Genomic DNA, 20,101 nt, shown 5'->3' with positions numbered 1-20,101 from the left:
CGCCCCCTCCCCCACCCTATGATTCTTACCTCAAAATTTCCTAGATTATTATGGCACCCCCTCCCCCCACTATGCTCTGAATATTACATGCACAGCATCTCATTTCTAGAAATGTGTCCTTTACTCTTACCCCCCTCCCACTATGCTCATAGCATCTGATTTCTAGAAACATGTCCTTTACTCTTACCTCAAAATTTCCTAGATTATTATAGCCCCCTCCCCCTTATGTTCTGAATAATGTTCCCCCAGTTTACATCACTTACCAAGTGTGAAAGTTCACTCATATACTATGCATATTTACAACTATAAGCACATCATATTCACATTAAGACTCTTTCCCTGATCTTATCATCAAATCCTTGCAAATACTGATGCATGGATATCAATAATGAAAAAAAGAGGATTTGCATTAAAAGTCTACATTCGCTTTGATAGCATTTACATGTTTAAAAAAAATATATAATTCAAAAGATATAGCCATACTACAACTGAAAATAATGAAGAAATTCTTGGTCATCCGTAACCAACTCACATTTACAACTATAAGGACTCCACAGTCACATCAAGACTTCCCTAATCTTCACCATTAAATCATTCCAAATACTGGCATAAGAATATCAGTAATGAACAAAAAGGGAATTTTTATAAAAATTCACATGGCTTTGATGGCACTTATATGTTTAAAAAGTAATCTAATTCAAAAGATAAATTTATGCTAAATAAGCATTTCATGCCTCGCTAGCCACCACTATATATTCTAGTTGAAATAAATGTTGCAGAACTGGGTATAACATCTAACATCATCCTCTCCTCACTTACCCTCTCCATATGTACAAACCATTTCAGCACACCCTCTTCCACTCCATCATACCTGCTCCACTTACTATTTCACATCTTTGTTACTAATCATTTCTTATTCGATTAACCCTCCTCATACCACATACCATCCTCAAAGATTTAATTTCCAACACATTTTAGCAAACACCTCCACTCTTTCATACAGGCTCCTCTTACTGTTTCACCTCGTTTTTGATACTCTATCATTTCATATTTAATCAGCGCTCCTCACGCCACATACTGCCCTCAAAGATTTAATTTCCAACCCATCCATCCCCTTCTTTATATTTTTGTTATAGGCCTTGCAAGAATTTTTAAGTATTATCATGAATAAATAATGATAATCAATTAATCAATATATGAAGTTTTTGATGACAGCAAAAGATGGCAACTTAGGTCTGCCTACCATCCCCTTAAATCCCTAAAGGGGAACCCATTGCTGAATCCTAAAGGCTATCTAAAAAAAATATTTTCATTTTCCATTCTCACCTGCTCCGCTTTCTGATGGAACATAACAGAAAGGGCCAATACTGAAGATCTTTCATCTAGTCCGGCAGCGAATTCTTTCCAAACCTGAAAATGTTAAAGTAGAAATAATAAAAAAATCACAAAGTTGTGAAAATTTTATTTTATATTTACTTATTTTGCTTTGTTGCTGTCTCCCACGTTAGCGAGGTAGCGTAGTTGTGAAAATAGCAATACTAATATAATCAATACAACATAACCTGCTGTTTAGACAATCATGCTACTGAGCTTTGACATAAAACAGCATTAAAACTAATACATTCTGCTTATCGTACTCGTACTCCATTTTTTCTTAGGGCAGATGGCATGGGTAAAAGAAACAGAGGACTAAGCCTTAGAGGAAAAAAGTCCTCACCTAGTCCCTTTCTCTCTTCCTTCTTTTGGAAAAAGTAAAAACTGGAGGGGAGGATTTCCAACCCCCCCACCCCCTTCCATCCCTTTTAGTTGCCTTCTACAAGATGCAGGGAATACATGGGAAGTATTCTTTCTCCCCTATCCCCAGTCTGCAGTCTGTTGGGGATGAGATGGCCTGGAAAGTGAGTCAGTTGTTGTTTGCAGATGATACAGCTCTAGTACCTGATTTGAGTGAGAGAAACCACAGGGCCTGGGAAGTGAATCGGTTGTTGTTCACATATGATACAGCTCTAGGGGCTGATTCGAGTGAGAAACTGCAGAAGTTGGTGACTGAGTTTGGAAAAGTGTGTTAAAGGTGAAAGTTGAGAGAAAATGTGAATAAGAGCAAGGTTATCAGGTTCAGTAGGGTTGAGAGACAAGTTAATTGGCATGTAAGTTTGAATGGAGAAAGGTTGGAGGAAGTAAAGTGTTTTAGATATCCAGGAGTGGACTTAGCAGCGAATGGAACCATGGAAGCAGAAGTGGTTTTCACAGGGTGGGGGAAGGGGCAAAGGTTCTGGGAGCAATGAAGAATGTGTGGAAGGAAAAAAAAGTTATCTCGGAGAGCACAAATGGGTATGTTTGAAGGAATAGTAGTTCCAACAATGTTATATGGTTGCGAGGCATGGGCTATAGATAGGGTTGTACAGAGGAGGGAGGATGTGTTGGAAATGAAATGTTTGAGGACAATATGTGGTGTGAGGTGGTTCGATCGAGTTAGTAATGAAAGGGTACGAGAGATGCGTGGTAATGAAAAGAGTGTGGTTGAAAGAGCAGAAGAGGGTGTGTTAAAATGGTTTGGATATATGGAGAGATTGAGTGACGAAAAATTGACAAAGAGGATATATGTGTCAGAGGTGAAGGGAACAAGAAGTGAGAGACCAAATTGGAGGTGGAAGGATGGAGTGAAAAAGATTTTGAGTGCTCAGGACTTGAACATACAGGAAGGCGAGAGGTGTGCAAGGAACAGAGTGAATTGGAACGATGTGGTATACCGGGGTCGACATAATGTCAATGGAATGAACTAGGGCATGTGAAACTTCTGGGGTAAACCATGGAAAGGTCTGTGGGGCCTGGATAAGGATAGGGAGCTGTGGTTTTGGTGCATTACACATGACATCTAGAGACAGCATGAACGAATGTGGCCTTTTTAGTCTGTTTTCCTGGTGCTACCTTGATGAGGGGGAAGGGGTGATGCAATTTCCTGTGTGGTGGGGTAGCAACAGAAGTGGATGAAGGCAAGCAAGTATGAATATGTACATGTGTATATATGTACATGTCTGTGTATATGTATATGCATGTATATGTATGTATATGTGCATATACGGGAATTTATGTATAAATACACATGTATTGTACATATTCATACTTTGCTCATCTTCATCCATTCCTGGTGCCACCCTGCCCCACAGGCAACAGCATCACCGACCCCTGCAACAGCAAGGTAGTGCCAGGAAACAGATGAAGTAAGGCCACTTCAGCTAACACTCATTCTCTAGCAGTTATGTTTTACATAAAAGGTTAAAAGTTACTGAATCTTAGCATTACCTACATACAAATTATACATAATTTATCATGTCTTACTTGGTCCAATTTTGCTGCCACATTTCCTATGTGTTGAGCTGCATAGTGTCCACTTTCCATGAGTCTGGATGCTACACTGAGTATTCTATTGATGTTCATGTACACCTTCTGTTAGCGAAATAAAAAACATACTTTATATCTACTACATATCCAAAGAACATTTCAATGACTATAAAATATGTATTCAATGCAATTTTCAAAAAAACCTGCAGGCAGAGAACATCACAACTAAAGTATCTAAACATTAATCAAATGGGATGGCAACATTAGAGACAGGATATCCATTTAAGCTCCCATAATTCTTTAAATACTGAAGCTAAATAAGAAGCAGAGAAGGTTCAATATATTGGGCCCCAAAATGTAAAATTCTCTCCATACAGTGCAATTAAGTAATCACATACCTGACAGGCAACAGTGAATTGGGAATGAGCCTCTTGAAGATCTTTGGATACTTGATAAGAAAGACCTATTTCTACATAATTGACTAGGAACTCTTCACGGTTATGGTACACCCAATCAAACATCTGAAAATATAATCAATTATAATTCTTCACCAAAATATCTTATTCCTATACATATAAATAATGATGATATTCCACATTACACAAGTTTCCCATGACATTTTTTAAGGATATTTGCTTTGGTGCTACAGTCTCTTACATATGAAATATGAAAGAATGCAAAAAAAAAATCATTCCTAAGAAACTAAAAACAAGACAAACCTTTTCTACATCTTGTTCAAAGAGTCTGAGTTGGAAGCACTGATCAAGTCTCATCTTTTTATGCTGCCAGAGTTGCTGAACATGCTGCTGTGCTTGGTGTACAGATTCCATTAAACTTAGAATCTGTTTATAAAGTGTAATTAGAAAACAATCACAATAACATGAATGTGAACAACTTCAAAATTCAAACTTCTACATCTACTTCCACTCTGGCATATGTAACAGTGAAAATCTGGTTATGGATCTTAGATATTGATTCTAAAATTACTACAGTAATTACAATTCTAAGAGTGAATATATATGCTGAACAAAGAAGGTCACACTTTCATAATCATCAAGATTTAAGTCACACTAGTTCTGAAAAATGAAAAACTTCTTATACTTCAGACACAAAGAATAATGACTGAAAGAACCAATGGTATCCCTAATAATCTAGTAACTCAGCAACAATCACTCTTAAAAATCTTACATTATTTCTAAAAAAAACATACATTCTAGAAAATTTTCAACTTTTGTCTAAAAGCAGTACAATAAGTAAACTGTAGATTTACACTACATCATCCAGATCATTATTCTTTTTTCTATTATCCACTCTGCCTTTCCTTGGGATGCACTAAGTACAAGCCTGGACCTTTCAACAGAATTAGGCCCTTTAGTGTGAGGCACTTATGAACATACCCGACTTAATATATCCATAAAATGACATATATGTACTTCCTACAGAACTCAGGAAGCCAGCCATGTCCACTGGACAGGACCATGAGTCATACAAAGTTGTGATGTTACTTGTGCATCTATGAGTGAAGAGTGCAAGGTATCTAAGTTGTAGGTGCTTCATGATGTTGTTTCTGCATCTGTGTGTGGAGAGTGCAAGGTATCTAAGTCTTAGGTGCTTAGAGTTTTCATTGCCATAGTTGCATTATGAGCCCAAAGGGTCTTGGAACATGTTAAAATGATGTTTGTATTATTATAAGGATGGGTGAGGTCCAGAATGTAGAAAAAAAAAGTGTGCCTCATGTTTGTCTGAGGAGTACTGCTTCTGATATGCATATGTCCAGTGGGATGGAGTTTAAAAATGAGCTCAGAGGGTGGCTGTTTAGTGCTTGTCATTGTTATACTTATTGTGGGTGGGGGCATCTGTAAATAGAAGGTTGCTTAGGTGTGAGGCAGGGGTAAGGTTTTCATTTCTACTTGGGGGTTGGTAACAAATTACAGAGTGGTTTGGGTAAGATGGGTCTGCTGCATTGCAATAACCATAACATAAGATGACTGGTATAGCTACTTCTTTGGCTGTCTTGCTACATTTCATCCACTCAAAGGCTTTCACTACTTCTTCTCTAAACCATTTTCCATGACTTTCTCATTTCCCATACCTCCCTGACCCAAATAACCCACAAACCCAATCATCAAACACATTCAACAAACAGATTTGGCATCATGGTGCTATGTTAGTTATGGAAAAAATATTTACATACCATATGATGATAACTTAAAATTCTACTTGTATGATGAACACTTCAACCTAAGCACTTTTATCATGGGTGCCATAGAATCAATCACAGGACCTTTACTTAAAAAAAATTATAGTTCTATTTATATTTATTATACTTTGTCGCTGTCTCCCGCATTTGCGAGGTAGCGCAAGGAAACAGGCGAAAGAAATGGCCCAACCCCCCCATACACATGTATATACATACGTCCACACACGCAAATATACATACCTACACATACATACCTATATACATACCTATAGTTCTATCACAAGTAAAACTATAGCAAATACAATGCACAAAATTTTATCTGCTAAGGAATATGCTGATATTTCAGTTTCATATAATTCCCATCTCGGTATATCATTTCATATAGCTCACTAACTGACCTAGCCCCTGAGACCTGGACCTGCAGCACACAAGTGGCTGGCTGCTCCTTCCTACAGTTTCATATTAGAGACTGACCTAACAAGGGATGACCATCATAATACCTCCTTCTTTCCTCATTCATCAAAGGTGTTGATTTCTCATCCATCTTATGTCTTTCCTTTTTCCTATAACCTTTTCATCTTTAAGAGCAAGGTCTCTCATGCCTTTCTTTATCCTGTAACCTTTTTATATCTTTAAGAGCAAGGTCAGTAAATACCCAAACTCAAATAAATCCTTTCTCTTACTCCTCCTGCTTCACTTTTCATTTGAGATGGCCATGACTGGAGTATACTTTTGCCCTTACCTTATTGGTTATCAAAATAATAGCCTTAGGATAATAATGCCTTTTCTCTTTAATCTTACCTGTGGTATACTGTTCTGAAAGTCTGGATTATTAAGTATGAGACTTGATGCACTATCACGACCTGAATATCCAGAGTCATACCCACTACCCTCATCACAGTTCAATCTGAAATGAAAATAAATATGCTAAAAATAGGGAAAAATCATTTACAAAGAACAATGACATATGATCAAGTCAAAAATTGTACAATACATCTTACAAAAGAGATAACTGATTCTAATTGCTTAATTTGTTATCTTAATTGTGTCCTTACTAATTTTATTATATTTGCTGTGATGTTATCTAGGTGACGGGTTTTGAAACTGGGTTCAGTGAGAACATTCACAGGAGACTGGGGGAGAGAGAGAGAGAGAGAGAGAGAGAGAGAGAGAGAGAGAGAGAGAGAGAGAGAGAGAGAGAGAGAGAGAGAATGATCCTACAAACTTTGTTCTGTCTTTGTTTTTTCAAATAAACAAATAAAAGTAACTAATCAAAAGTAACCAACAAAGTAGAAAGGAATCTGAGATACATCTTTGGGATACACTTACATCTTTTAATGTGAATGATGAGATATCCAAGATTCAGAAATGTTCAGAGAGAGCTGGCAACTCTATAAAGATTTGATGGGTGTTGACCGACACAGTCACAGCAAGAAATAGAAGCATCTCTAATAAATATACAGGTTCAGTTTTCTTATCCCTACAGGCCAAGAACTATTCCATGACTGTGTTAATGTTTTTGAATAAATTCTAAGAATCTTTCTTTTCACTTCTGATAAAAACAAACTTGACAATGTTTCATGATAATGTTTTCGGTGCTAAATCCTGACTATGCTGGAATCTCTTAGACAAGGTTGCAGTAATTCATTTTTCCAACACAAGGAGTACATGGCTTCAAAAAGTCTTAAAACAACTAAACTAGACCACTATTCTTCATGTCTTCCTTACCTAACTTTTGCTGCTTTATCAAGTTCTGCACTGGATATTTCTTTTTTCTAAGGAATTAGCTTATACTGATAATCAAAACCAACTTTGGATACTCAATGACTTTGTTCTGCAATATTACTGTTGCATTTAGGGAATACAATAAGAATACACAACAAGGGTTGGAGCATTACACATTACTTTACAATATCAAAACAATAATGACACACTGTTTTCCTTTCTATCTCTCAAGATTCATGTTTTTCAATCTATTTAAAAAATAAAATGTATGTAGTTTACAATTTCAGAAACTTTTTTTTTCATACTTGACCACCATTTATTTCTTCCTTCAGCAAGGTAGTTTTACTGATATCTATTGCCACTTGTACTGTGTGGAGTTGAATCCACTCGAAATATGTTGTAAGAGCTCAATCTCCAATATGGTGAAAGAGTGTTTGGGTCAGAAGCTGTGCTGAGTGGGTGCGAGATGGATGTTTTCTTTGATTCTGCTGTGGATCATTTTTTCGCAGAGTTTAAATACTGATAATGAGGGCGACAAAGTTGCAAGAGGAAGAGGATAGATGAGGGGTTTACAATGTTTTAGTCTTGGTATTATAATGGTAAACTTCCAGATGTTTGGGATTTTGCTGTGCAGCCAGCAGTAGAAGTTATCTAAAAGTGCTTGGATTGCAAATGGGTCATGGTGTTTTATGTGAAAGTACAAAATGGCATCAGGGCCTGTAGCAAAAGACTTCTTTAAGGTTTCAATTCCATTGTTTATATCACTGGGAAATAAGGGTGGATGGGCAGTTGTTCTGGAGTGGATCTTGGATATGATTTTCATGACTTTTCTGTTTTGGGGGTGTGGGTGTGGCTGAATTTTTTCTATTGTCTCATGAGTATGTTGTGTGTTCTTTATGGGAGGGGATTTCATTAGAATGGGTTAGAAGTATTACAAGAAATGGGATTAAACTGGCACAAGAAGAGTTGGTTGCTTTCAATCTTGTGATTCACTTAACTACTTCTGTTTATACGAGGTAATGTCAGGTGGTAGTGATAAGAACAAAGAAACAACTGACTCAGTTGCATACATCCACCCCCTTGCTGTCATGTATAATGTAGTGTACATGCAATATTTCATTAAAAAAAGCCAAAATATGAGTTTTTTTTTCTCACACCCTGTCTGTCAAAAATCTATTAAGCTAATGACCTTAGTTTTATGTATTTTGCTACTAATTAGGTATCTCACTTGTTTATAGAATATAAACGATGTAATGATGTCGTTCAATCCAAAGCTATGGTGAATTATGCAACACAGTGTCACACCAACCTTTGTAAAAGCCTTTGACCCATCATATCCAGGTCATGCACCAGGCTACCAGTAACTTTTTGATGCATTTCTTTGTGGCGTTCAATTGCTCGTTTAGCACCATTAACATCATCAGCAAAATCACTCTGCTGAAGTTCATCTCTAACATCCTCCAGCTGATCCAGAAGTTCATTAGCCTGCCAAGTAAAGTCCTCCACTGCTAACCGCAGCTCAATCCACGTATTATGATCATAAGCTAAAGTTCCATCGAAGTCACTTGTCAGCTGGCTTGGATCTATGGTCTTGGCCAGAGTCTCTACACTTGTCAAAGTTGTCTGAAAACATACATCAATTAGCTTACATCAAAAAATAACCTGTCTTTAAACAGTAGCAATATATATGACTGCTATGTACACAAGATGAAAAGATGACTAAGCAAATATAAGAACTGATATTCTCAAAGCATGGCAATGAGCTAACTTTCAATTGTGCTAGTTAAAACATTATGAATTATGCATTTCTCTCCAGTAAAACACAAAGTCCATTTTCAATGCACTTACCTCAAACTTATACTTATGACTGCCTAAACTGGTTCGATGCTTCTGCCAAAAATTGTCCGGTTTGACTATATAAACAGCATAAATGTGTGGTGTAAAACTCTCAGCCAGTTCCTTTAAAATGGGCTTTACAGTGTTCCATGTGGAACCTCGCATATCTATTATAACTGTGAAACCTGCCTCTCGCACTTCATCACTGTGAAGAGAAGTTTTGTCAAGCATTAGAATGAGATAATAATCTATGAATAGTATTCATAACATAAAAAGTTGCTTTAACATCTAAATAACTGCATTATTTTGGAAAACTTAAATTTCACTGCACAATAACCATTCTCTACAATGATGATCCTCTTGAAAAGTATGACATTATATGCTCCAATGAGGATCCCAAATGTAATGCCTAACTACTTATATTTCTCGAACTCTGTTAACCAAGAATTTGGAAGTAGTTTATAAAAAGTCAATTGAGCTTAAAACATTAATAAACAAAACAGAAGTATACCTACCACACTGACTCTAAAACCCAGTGTATTGTTTGACCACTGCTAAAGAAACAAATAAAAATAAAATCCCCTACATTCTACTCTCCTATAACTATAGCAAAATTCATGATAAGGACTTTAATACAATTCCTCTCATACAACAAAGGCAATTCCATGATCAAGTTTCATGGCCATGAATTACCTCTAAATTGCCTCATCTTTTATGATTATCATAAAACACTCCACCAGTCTAAATCTCTTGATCACATAAATCCGTCAGCAATGGTAACACTTTTGGGGAATCTATTTCTCTAAATAAAACCCAGTCTTTTGTTCTACCATTACCAATTTAACAACTAGCCTAATCTATAATGAGGTATGAAACACAGTTCCTTTCCTCCTACATGGCAATTCCATGGTTAAGTTTCACGGCCATGAGTACCTTAAAAATGCCTAACCTTAAAACCATCACAACACATGCTTCTGTTTAACCCTCTTAATCATATCTATAAATACTTAAACAACAGTATACAGTACTTTAGTAGTTTGCAGTCGTGTCATTTGAAAGTTCAATTTAGTTTAAAAACAAGGATAGTCGTAGACATTCTAAGTATACACCATTTCCTGATATCTGGTGCTTAACTATCCAATGATTCACTTATCTAGTGTTCATAGGAAATCAAATGAATACTGCAAATACAAACCAAAGTAAAGATTCAGTTTCACCTCTTCAAACTCTCTTCAGCCATGATTCGAAAGTGCCCAAGTGAGTTTTAGGCTTGTAAGATCAGGAAAAGCCTCAGCTTGGAAGTATAAAGTTAGAAGTTTTAAAAGGTTTTGAGAATAGTCACCATGCTGATGATACTGTCTGATACATCAAAGAGAAAAATTCATGAACCTGGAGATAAATGGAAGCAATTTGCCTCCTACATGATCAATCATAACATAACTAAAGTTATAGACAACATGGAACTGGCAAGGTTCCTGAAGTATTCTAGGTCCATGTTTTGGTTCCACAGGGTTTTGATTTCGTGAATGAGGTGAGGCACTGGAGATGCTGCAGGAAGCAGCTGCCTGATTGCACATTTTGAATGCCTAATACGCATAGAAATCTCATGTGTACCAACATTCTTGCTTCCAAGTAAGAATTCGGGCTCTCTTTTCATTAAAAAGGTAAGAGCCATCTTGAAGAACTGGTGGAAGAAATACAGCATCCAGAAGCGAAACTCCCAACATGAAGTGGCTGCATGGGAGAGTAAAGAAAGATCATCATTCCCTCAAGATAGCCTGAGGCGCACTTGGAAAATCCAAGATAATGTGGTTCTCAACTTAAAAAACACCCTAATGGCATGACATGATTGGAAGACTCAAGAATATTACCACTTAAATTTAATGAAAGGTGACATAAGCACAATAAACATGCAAAGTCGAAGAACGTTTTACACAGTGCCTTCAGCCGTCAGAAACATTATGGGGTGTACAGCAAAGAAGTTTAAGAAGGTTCTGGATAAGTAACAACAGTGTACCACATTATCCAAACTGTGGTGGTTATGTGGACATGTCATCCACAGCCTCCAAGAGCACAGTTTGGACTCTAGCCAGAGTTATGAAGTAGAAGACCTCAAAAAGTGATGAAAAGTATTTATTCCCTCAAAATCACATTGCAACAAACTTAAATGATTCCAAATATCTAAGAATTCACCCATCCTTCCTTATTATCTTTTAAAGTACTACAACCTGCAGTGTATTTTTTTTCTAACAAAAAATATCAAACCAGAAGAGGTAAAACAGTACTCACCTGAAACTTAATGGATGATCCTCGTCTGTGTGAAGAGGAAGGACACTTATGGGGCTCCCAGGAAACCACTTTAAAGGGTTACAGGACGAGACTCACCTCGGTATTTGCATGAGGTACTGCAGCAGAGGACGGTAGTCATCGTGTTTTAGGCGATCCCTACGAGTGCTAGCAGGAAAAGTGAGGATGGGCCCAGGTCGCTGGTCCCGTCCACCAGACAAGAAGGCCACCTTCTCATGCAAGATGGTCATCACGTCTACTGCCCGCAGACCATCCATCCGCTTTGGAACTGTAATCAAATTGCTTGTTTTAGATGTCTGCACCAAAAAATTAATATCCTACTGTAGAAGACAAAATCTGTACCTTGATTTACCACCCTCTGAGTCAAACTTTCCTCTTTCCTTTCACAACTTCAAGAGATCTGAGTCTTTTCTAAACAAAATTCCCAAGGTAAATTCTCATTCTTTCTGAACAAATAGTTTATGAATTGCGGCCTAAGTCACAGACTTACAATAATGTGTTCCTACAAAAATCTATATCCTCAGGAGGATCAATGTGTACAAATCTGCCTTTTGGCAGACATCACGTGATTACTATTTGTGCGTTACACTAAAACTGTTTTAAACTCCTGCTGTCCCGTCTCTAAACCATGCATATACGTACCATATCTTTACTCCTACGTACGTATGTATACACACACACACACACACACACACACCTTAGCAAGGCACCCAATGATCGACCAGCACGAGAGAGAATGAACACCTGGGATGAGTGAAAGCCGATTGCCACGCCCAAGGTTCAAACCCATGCGGGCCCGTGCTGTCTCAAGGCGAGTAAGCGCATTGTAATGATACATCCATATATGCAAAACACTAATCAATCCATGTTGTCCAAAATCTACGAACTATTAAACGAACAGATACGTAAATCATAACAATGACCAAACATGAGCATAAAAGCCACTTATCCTTGTAGCCGGTATCACGCCCACACAACCCACACGCCACCATCATCCCTCCTTCGTTCATCAACTTGCCTTTTGTATCCCATGCGAGCGTTTCCCTCTTGACCTTTGAATATATAAAAATCCTAGTGATACGCCACTTGAGAATGACACAGAAAGTGACAAGAGTAACAGGGGAAGGAAATTAACTTTGCTGAGTCAGACTCGTGTATCATACAGCATTCCATCTCTGCAGTGTTAACGTTTATACTTCATCCTCTAAAGTGGAAACTGCATAGTGAAAAGGAACAGCGTTAGATGTGTGAAAACGTATATCAACAAAGTAGAGGTGCTAAAAAAAAAAAAAAACGAGATGGGAGACCAAGGGTGCAGAAAAAAAAATCCACCCTTTCCCTTCCCCCATTTTACAGCGCAAATAAGTACTCTCATATAAGCGTACACGGAAGAAAGTCGAAACTTTACCATACGTTCATCAGGAGTAAACTGTCAGTTAAAATACAGCAAATCAGGCTAAGGAACTCAAACAGAACCGTTGCAGATGATGATGTATGAGTATATGTGAAGAACAAACTAACGAGTTCAAAAGCGCTTTTACACTGCAAGACACTATAACCCAAACAACTGTGAGAAAGAATACGGAGGATATTTTAGAAAGCACTGAAACATCAAGAAAAGACATTTGCTAAAGATCTTTCACTTAAAGCGTATTGACCAATACAAGGCGTAAGGTTCTGAAGAAATTTCACCGTATGTACGCAGAGGTGGCCGCAGATACAAAACAAACCTCGAAATCAGCTGTTCAGGATGTCACTAAGGCAAACTGCTAAAGGAGTGAGAAATGGGAAATCATCCTTAAGTATAAGAAAATTTACCGGGAGCAAAGGATGAAGTGCAGCATGGTCTCCCTGGCGAGCGTGGCCTGCGAGGTCCTGCAAAAGTTGATCAGAAAACAACGGGTGACTTCCAGCTTCAGGAAGTCATATCCGTAATGAATCTCTCAGATTTCTAGGAAGGAAGTAGCTCTTTATTGGACAAAAGAGACTGCTGGTGGACTGTTAGTACAAAGTATCTGATAATGTCCAGCAAGTGAGGATGATTACGAAGCTGGTGTACCAAGAAGGAAGGAGGGAGAGACTCCTAAGACGGAGAAATGTTTTTGTAGGGAACAAAGGAGCGAATGTCGTAGAGGCCTTCTCAAATCGAGGTATATTCTAGAACCATTTTCTTCTTGATTTATGTAAATGACTTTCAGAAGGGACGGACTCCTACCTGAATTCGCTTGCTGAAGATGCGAAGGTCATGAGGGAAGTGAAAAGTCACGAGGGTCGCGTCAAGTCTTACACGGCAACCTAGCCAGACTCTGATGCTGGTGTGGAACGTGGTTGGAGAAATCTAACCCATGCAAATGTAATGACGATGGGTCATGGTGAGAAGCCTTGATATGAATATCACCTAGCTCGAGATAAGCTGCAAGAATCTTTGTGACAGGTACTTGGACACATCGCCCTTAAACCCGTCACCAGATTCCCACCTCAAGAGGAGAATGAAGAACAACTGTCAAATAGCAAACGTTAAAATATGTTAAAACCTTAAGGATATCGGTAAGGAAACATTCAGCAAGCCGTTCACGTCCAACATACGGACAAAACTGGAATATGCTTCTCATGCTTGGTCACCGCCTTCATTATAGCACAAAGAGCTAATAGAGAATTTCAGAGGAGAACAAAGAGGGAACACGAACATGAAAGCTGACTTACAAAGTCTTTAAGTCCTAAATTTACCCACAATGGAAAAGACAGACAAATGGCACGATCATCGTCTTCAAGTTACTTCTTTTTAACCAGAATGATGACGCAGTGAACAATTCTCCGAAAGAAATAGAACCAGAGGACATTATAAGAAATAAAGCAACGGAATTGTGAAAAAAGGAACAAAGTATTTGCAACAGAGTAGTGGACGAATGAAATTGATAGAATGACGAAATAAATGTGGACAACATGCACAAATGCTTACAAAGTTTTATGACTACATATAAGAGCCTTTACGGGGCTCCTTGTGCGAGAAACTCCCTCACCGTTCAGTACAAATCGTTTACACACACACACACACACACACACACGCATATGCACTAAAGCACGCCAATAACGACGAAACACACACACACACACACACACACACACACACACACACACACACACACACACACATATCAACGTCACATGCAAGCACTCAGGAGGCTAAAGAATGTACAATTACCTTCTCTTAAAATCCAGTGATGGCTAAAGGAGGCAGCCAGGGAGGGATGTATAAGCAAGACAGGCCTGCTGCTACCAGACTACTGTGTTGTTGGATAGGAATAGTTGAGCCAACACTGATGGGCACGCCCTCAAATATATATTCACCGATCTACGAGGCCTTGGAAAATCTGTTGGTAATTATAGACATTTTTCATGGTTCACCCAGTTCCAAGATGCAGAGAACTTGTAATGAACTCCAATGCATGTGCTTTTCCACGAGTCTGATTGATGTCTCAATCCCAGACGTCAATTGATGCCATTTCAAAAGTATATCAAGTTCCAAATAAGTGTAGTGGCATGAAATTGAGTACACATGCAATAGGTTTCTTTGTGCAAAGCTAAACAAACACTATAGCACTTCTAATTTAGATGATAAAAATTCATACAACGAGGTAAAGTACGACAAAAGCAGAAATAACTACAATCAATATCGTGTACGTAGTTACACCTTCCGTCGGTTTGGGAGCTCTTCTTCCCCAACAGACCGTCTTGCATCAAACTGTTCTCTTAACCCTTCTGAACAGTCAGGCAGTCTCCGGCCGTTAAATGAATCAAGTACAATACATCGGCACATTTATTGAAATTCGGCATCGCGTCAAGTGCTAGTCAAGACTGACCCCAAGTACATATACAGTAACGTGATACAAGCAGCGAGTCCACCGGCCGTGATAACTCTGGAGACAGCTGGCAACTTCACCTGTACCGACACACACACACAAAGACAAGAGTGCCGTGATTGTAAGTTACCAATTATCATATGGTGCAGAGATGAGAAACTGAGGAAGTCCTATACTCCGGGATTTGGCCTGGCCGTACACACTGCTGCTTCTGTAAGACCTATCAGGTGATAATCTCTATCTAGCAGAATTGACAAGCTCTATTTACCCATGACTGACAGCCTTGGCCTCTATTACCATGCAGGTACAGGAATCTCATCAAGGTGGCCTGGAACAAGTTAGTGGGTCACTAAAGTAGAACCGTCAGTGCGGAGGGACACCGTGAAGGGGGCCATGTTGGAGGAACCAGGCCCTCACACTTAATCAGGATGTACTGTGATCTAACCAAATAAAGTGTTAGCATTAACATGAGGTAAAACTTAAGTGTGTTTTGTGTCATCTGTTCTGTACTTCACTGTGCCTTTGTGAGTCTGGTGAGGATAGAGTCGAGCTACTTCCTTCATGCCCTAGGAATCCCTTCTCTCTTTATGAGGCTCCTGCAGCACTCAGGAAGCTGGCCACGTCCACCGGTCAGGACTGTCATAGATTCTATGTGCAGCGAGTGCCAGGCGATTTAACACTGTCCGGTGCCTTCTTAATCGTAGGCATGGTCCAATTACCTTTGTTATATACGTATAATATCAACCTTCAGTTTTACGTCAGACACATTTCCCTTTTCAATGCGGCCATAAATACATCCGCAGGAGCGCGTTAATGAATCACAGTTGTAACCACCAAACACGTCAACGAAGGTTACAACCGGAAATATTGTAATGTTAGTGCCTAATCGTACTGTGGATGGGGTCCTTAATCTCTTAAGAATAATCTTTTGAAATATGTAATGTGAGAGTAAAACCACGCAGTTTTTTCTTGGTTAATTTGCAATTTATTGACAAAAAAAGTACAAGCTTTGATACAGGGATTTCACAGTAAAAACTATATATAGACTTTTTCTCCACGTTAGATAAGGGATACATTAAAAAAAAGATGAGGGCTAACAATAATTTCCAAACCCAGTGAGTCTCTCCATATTCAAGACCATATAAACATATTTACGCTGTTAACAAATCACAGTGAGCTCCCTCGCTTCACAAACGGTCCATTGATGAAAAACCCAACAGTGCAAAATTTCCCCGACAATCATTAGATATGGGAGACACACTCGCTGAACACAAGTTTCAACCTGAACTTTACCTTGATCACAAACACAAATTCGTAATTCCCCTGAACCTTTTTTGCGCAGAGTTGTGCCGACGACGTGAGAAGATACGGATCAGCAGTTAAAGACTTCTCAACGATGCTCTCTCTCTCATGTCTTCATGCCCTAACGACCCTAGAATCTGTGGTCTAGTCCACTCCTAGACAAAAAAGTACGACTATTAATGATGGTGATGTCGAGGATCGTTGAGGTATGCTTATTTTGATTTTACAGTCTAATTCCACACAAAGTCATTTCAACGACAGCACGGTTAGAGGGTACATATTTAGGGGTAGGTGGAGCGTAGTCTATACAGGGTTCAATTACAAGCCTAAATTATGAGCTTTTAAGGATATCCCTTATGCAGAGAATAATATATATGTGGTGATCATATCCAATGATGAACATACTTCAAAAATACCATCATCACCAGAGTCATTTTGACACGAGGCACTAAACTGGACATGTAGGTGCATTATCGGTCTCCCGCCGAGCTGTCGTGTTGTTGTTCCTTCGCTAACTCTGCCTGGTAGAGGCCGCCACCAGCAAGCCTACTTATCGATCACAACCAGGCTGGTCTAGTTCACTTTCTAGGTAATGGTCATGACCCACCTTTTTTCTTTGCACTGAGTACCCCACAGAGTGTCTTATGGCAGTCCGAAATCAATGAAAAAACAAAAAAAAAAGTGGCCTATGAAATTTTTTTTTCTTATGGCAGCTTTTGATTTCAGTGGTGGTATTTTAGTTTCCAATGCTTGTCGTGCCAATAGAGAACTATTTTCGAATGCAGATTGGGAGCCATGCCTTCCAGGATTTTCCATGCATAAATCATGATATATCTCTCCGTCTGCGCCCCAGAGCACAACCTTAGCGCTTTCAGTCGTTCCCAGTAGTTCTGACTTTTGACTTGGTCCACGCAGGGTTAGGAAGATTTAATAGCATACTGTAACTGCAATGTCGCTGGTCCTGAAAGGGTGATGTCAGCACACAAAAGTATTCCAGTTGGGAGACTAAAAGCACTCTGAACAGCGTTATCATCAGTTTCGCCTCTCGTCTTAAAGGTACGTAAAATCTAGTCAGACATTTTCTTTAAGAGGTAATTGTTTATCTATTGTATTAGTTAAGGGTTGGATCATCACTTTTTTTAAACTCATGAGTCTTTAACACTTATTCCAAGAGATTTGCTTGTTCAAGTCCAGTATTCATACTTTTTATGTTCTTTAATTCCTAATGAGGGAGTAGGTGAAATATGTCTTCATTAAGGTATCATTAGTGACCTATCGGAAGGCTAGATTCAGTGTGTTATGCTCATAAGATTAAGATCTTCATACTACCCATCCGTTCCTGTACTTCATTACAATGAGCCTCTCCTCTGGACCTTCTCTGTTAGTTCTTCGTACTTCTATCAACGAGATGACCAAACAAAATACTGACAAGGTTTACTCAGACTTTGCAAAAGCATTTAACAAATGTGACCATGGGGTCATAGCACATAAAATGCGAAAGTATGAATAACCGAAAAAACTTGGGGGATGGATTTATAAGTTTCTAAATAACACACCACATGTGGTAGCAGAACATCACCAGAGCATCTATTGTAAAAAGCTCGTTTGCCAAGGGAGTGTACTTGCCCCCCCTCCTATTCCTCATTCTTATAAATGATACTGACACAAGCACAAGCCAGTTTCATATCATCCTTTGCAAATGACAATACAATATGAATAAAAATCACATCAACCGAGGATGCAAAGAGGCTGTAGAGTGACATAAACGAAGTCTTTAACTGGGCCACTGAGAACAACATACTTTTCAATGAGGATAAGCTTCAACTCCTCCAGTGCAGAGAATATGAAGAGATCAGAAACAATACAGAATACCGGATACGGACAAGCACTATCATAAACCAGCTAAACAACGTGGAAGACCTCGGAGAACTAACGTCTAACGACTTCTTCATCGACCACACACACGCACTTCTGCATATCATCCCATGCGAGTTCATATTCGTACTTAGTTACCTTCATAACGCCCCAAACTCATAACTTTAACATTTATCCGGGAAATACATCAATAACCATGTTTATGGCCAACTTTGGAGCTGTCTAGATCACCTTGTAAGCTGATGCAGTCCTCCTCACCTATCCTTAACATAACCCACAAACAAATTCAGTCCCTCTCCGGCACGTCATTTACATGGATCAGGACCGAACCCTCCGGCACACTTCACCCCCAAACCACTTCGAGAAGGATCCTCTCTCATGTGTCTTCTCGCCAAGATAATTTTTTATCTATCGAAGGAGTCTTCCTCTCATTCCTGCCTTGAAAATCCAACTTGTTTACCAATCTCCTGTGTGATACGAAGTGAAGTATTTTCTGTCGTTCTAGACACACAATCCATCCATTCTCCTATTTTGCCTAACGCTGATCTTTCTCTTAAAAAAAAAAAAAAAGAGGCATACTGTAGTGTAAGAAATTGGCTACACCTGACCTTTCCCTGAATCCATGCTGTCTCTTACGTAGTTTCTCCTCTGCAGCAGTCCTTCATTTGTTTTCTCATTATCTTTAGCATTTCACAGAGTACTCTCGTCCGAATTTACAACTAAAGTACATTAAGCATACGAATATCACTTAAATACCGAGTGTTCTCAACGTCTAATGTCGAAAACCTATTAAATTTTCATAATCTAAAAGAAAACTTACCACACAAAACTAAATTATGAGAACAATGCCATGCTGATGTAAAAATAACCGCAAACGTGAGTGCTGCGCACAGGGAGTTGAAAAAGCCATGATCTCAAAGCAGTACAACCCTTCTAAATATTTAATGACGACTGGAAACTTTACACTAAACCTGGCGAAAAAAAAAAATCACACTGCTTGACACACCCTTCTACTGACATCTTGGCTCTTACTTCAGATGTTTCCCTCCAGTCCTGCTGACGCACACACACACATCCCGAAGGCTTTCCTCTCATAATCTACTCGACTTACAATATGCAACACCCACGAAAGACCAGCTAAGCAATGCTCACCGTAGTCTTCCTAACGCTGGGTACTAATAACAACATTAATACGAGTAATGCGATACAACAGCAGTGACAGCAGAGGTTCAGGGATGACAAAGGCTCGAGGACGCACAGGCCAGGCAACCTCGCACAAGAGTAATGCCATCAAGATAAACAAATGAGGATGATAATGCAGGTTTAAGAGAGACGGAATGCGTTAAAGGAGAAAGAGCCGGAAAGAGTTAAAGGAGAGATATAGAATGGGTTAAAGAAGAACGTAAGGAGCTGAGAGAGAGAGAGAGAGAGAGAGAGAGAGAGAGAGAGAGAGAGAGAGAGAGAGAGAGAGAGAGAGAGAGAGAGAGAGAGAGAGGACCTTTTCATGTGGGTTGTGTGGCATGACAGACACGTGGAGGGGGGATCGCTCTGTACGTCGTGTCTGCCGTCCGTCTGTTGTCAGAAGTGACAAACTACAACTTAATCACAACCTACGAAACGATAGAGCTGATGGCCATTTCCTCGCCTCTAAGGA

General features: G+C 39.0%; 1 protein-coding gene across 6 annotated transcripts in view; it reads right to left on the bottom strand.

Annotated features, from left to right (window-relative positions):
- The window catches only part of trio (trio Rho guanine nucleotide exchange factor), a 630,725-nt gene that overhangs the window by 445,012 nt on the left and 165,612 nt on the right, over positions 1–20,101 (bottom strand). For all 6 annotated transcript variants that reach the window (XM_071671150.1, XM_071671126.1, XM_071671117.1 and 3 more), the window contains 8 exons: positions 11,489–11,678; positions 9,116–9,308; positions 8,577–8,890; positions 6,344–6,449; positions 4,062–4,184; positions 3,741–3,863; positions 3,340–3,447; positions 1,327–1,410 (listed from right to left, as the gene is read on the bottom strand). In XM_071671150.1, the coding sequence (XP_071527251.1) occupies positions 1,327–1,410; positions 3,340–3,447; positions 3,741–3,863; positions 4,062–4,184; positions 6,344–6,449; positions 8,577–8,890; positions 9,116–9,308; positions 11,489–11,678 (1,241 nt within the window). The remainder of the gene's footprint in view (positions 1–1,326; positions 1,411–3,339; positions 3,448–3,740; positions 3,864–4,061; positions 4,185–6,343; positions 6,450–8,576; positions 8,891–9,115; positions 9,309–11,488; positions 11,679–20,101) is intronic.

This window comes from Panulirus ornatus, chromosome 2 (assembly GCF_036320965.1).
Source record: "Panulirus ornatus isolate Po-2019 chromosome 2, ASM3632096v1, whole genome shotgun sequence".
NCBI classification, from domain to species: domain Eukaryota; kingdom Metazoa; phylum Arthropoda; class Malacostraca; order Decapoda; family Palinuridae; genus Panulirus; species Panulirus ornatus.
This window is presented reverse-complemented; position numbering and strand designations above follow the sequence as displayed.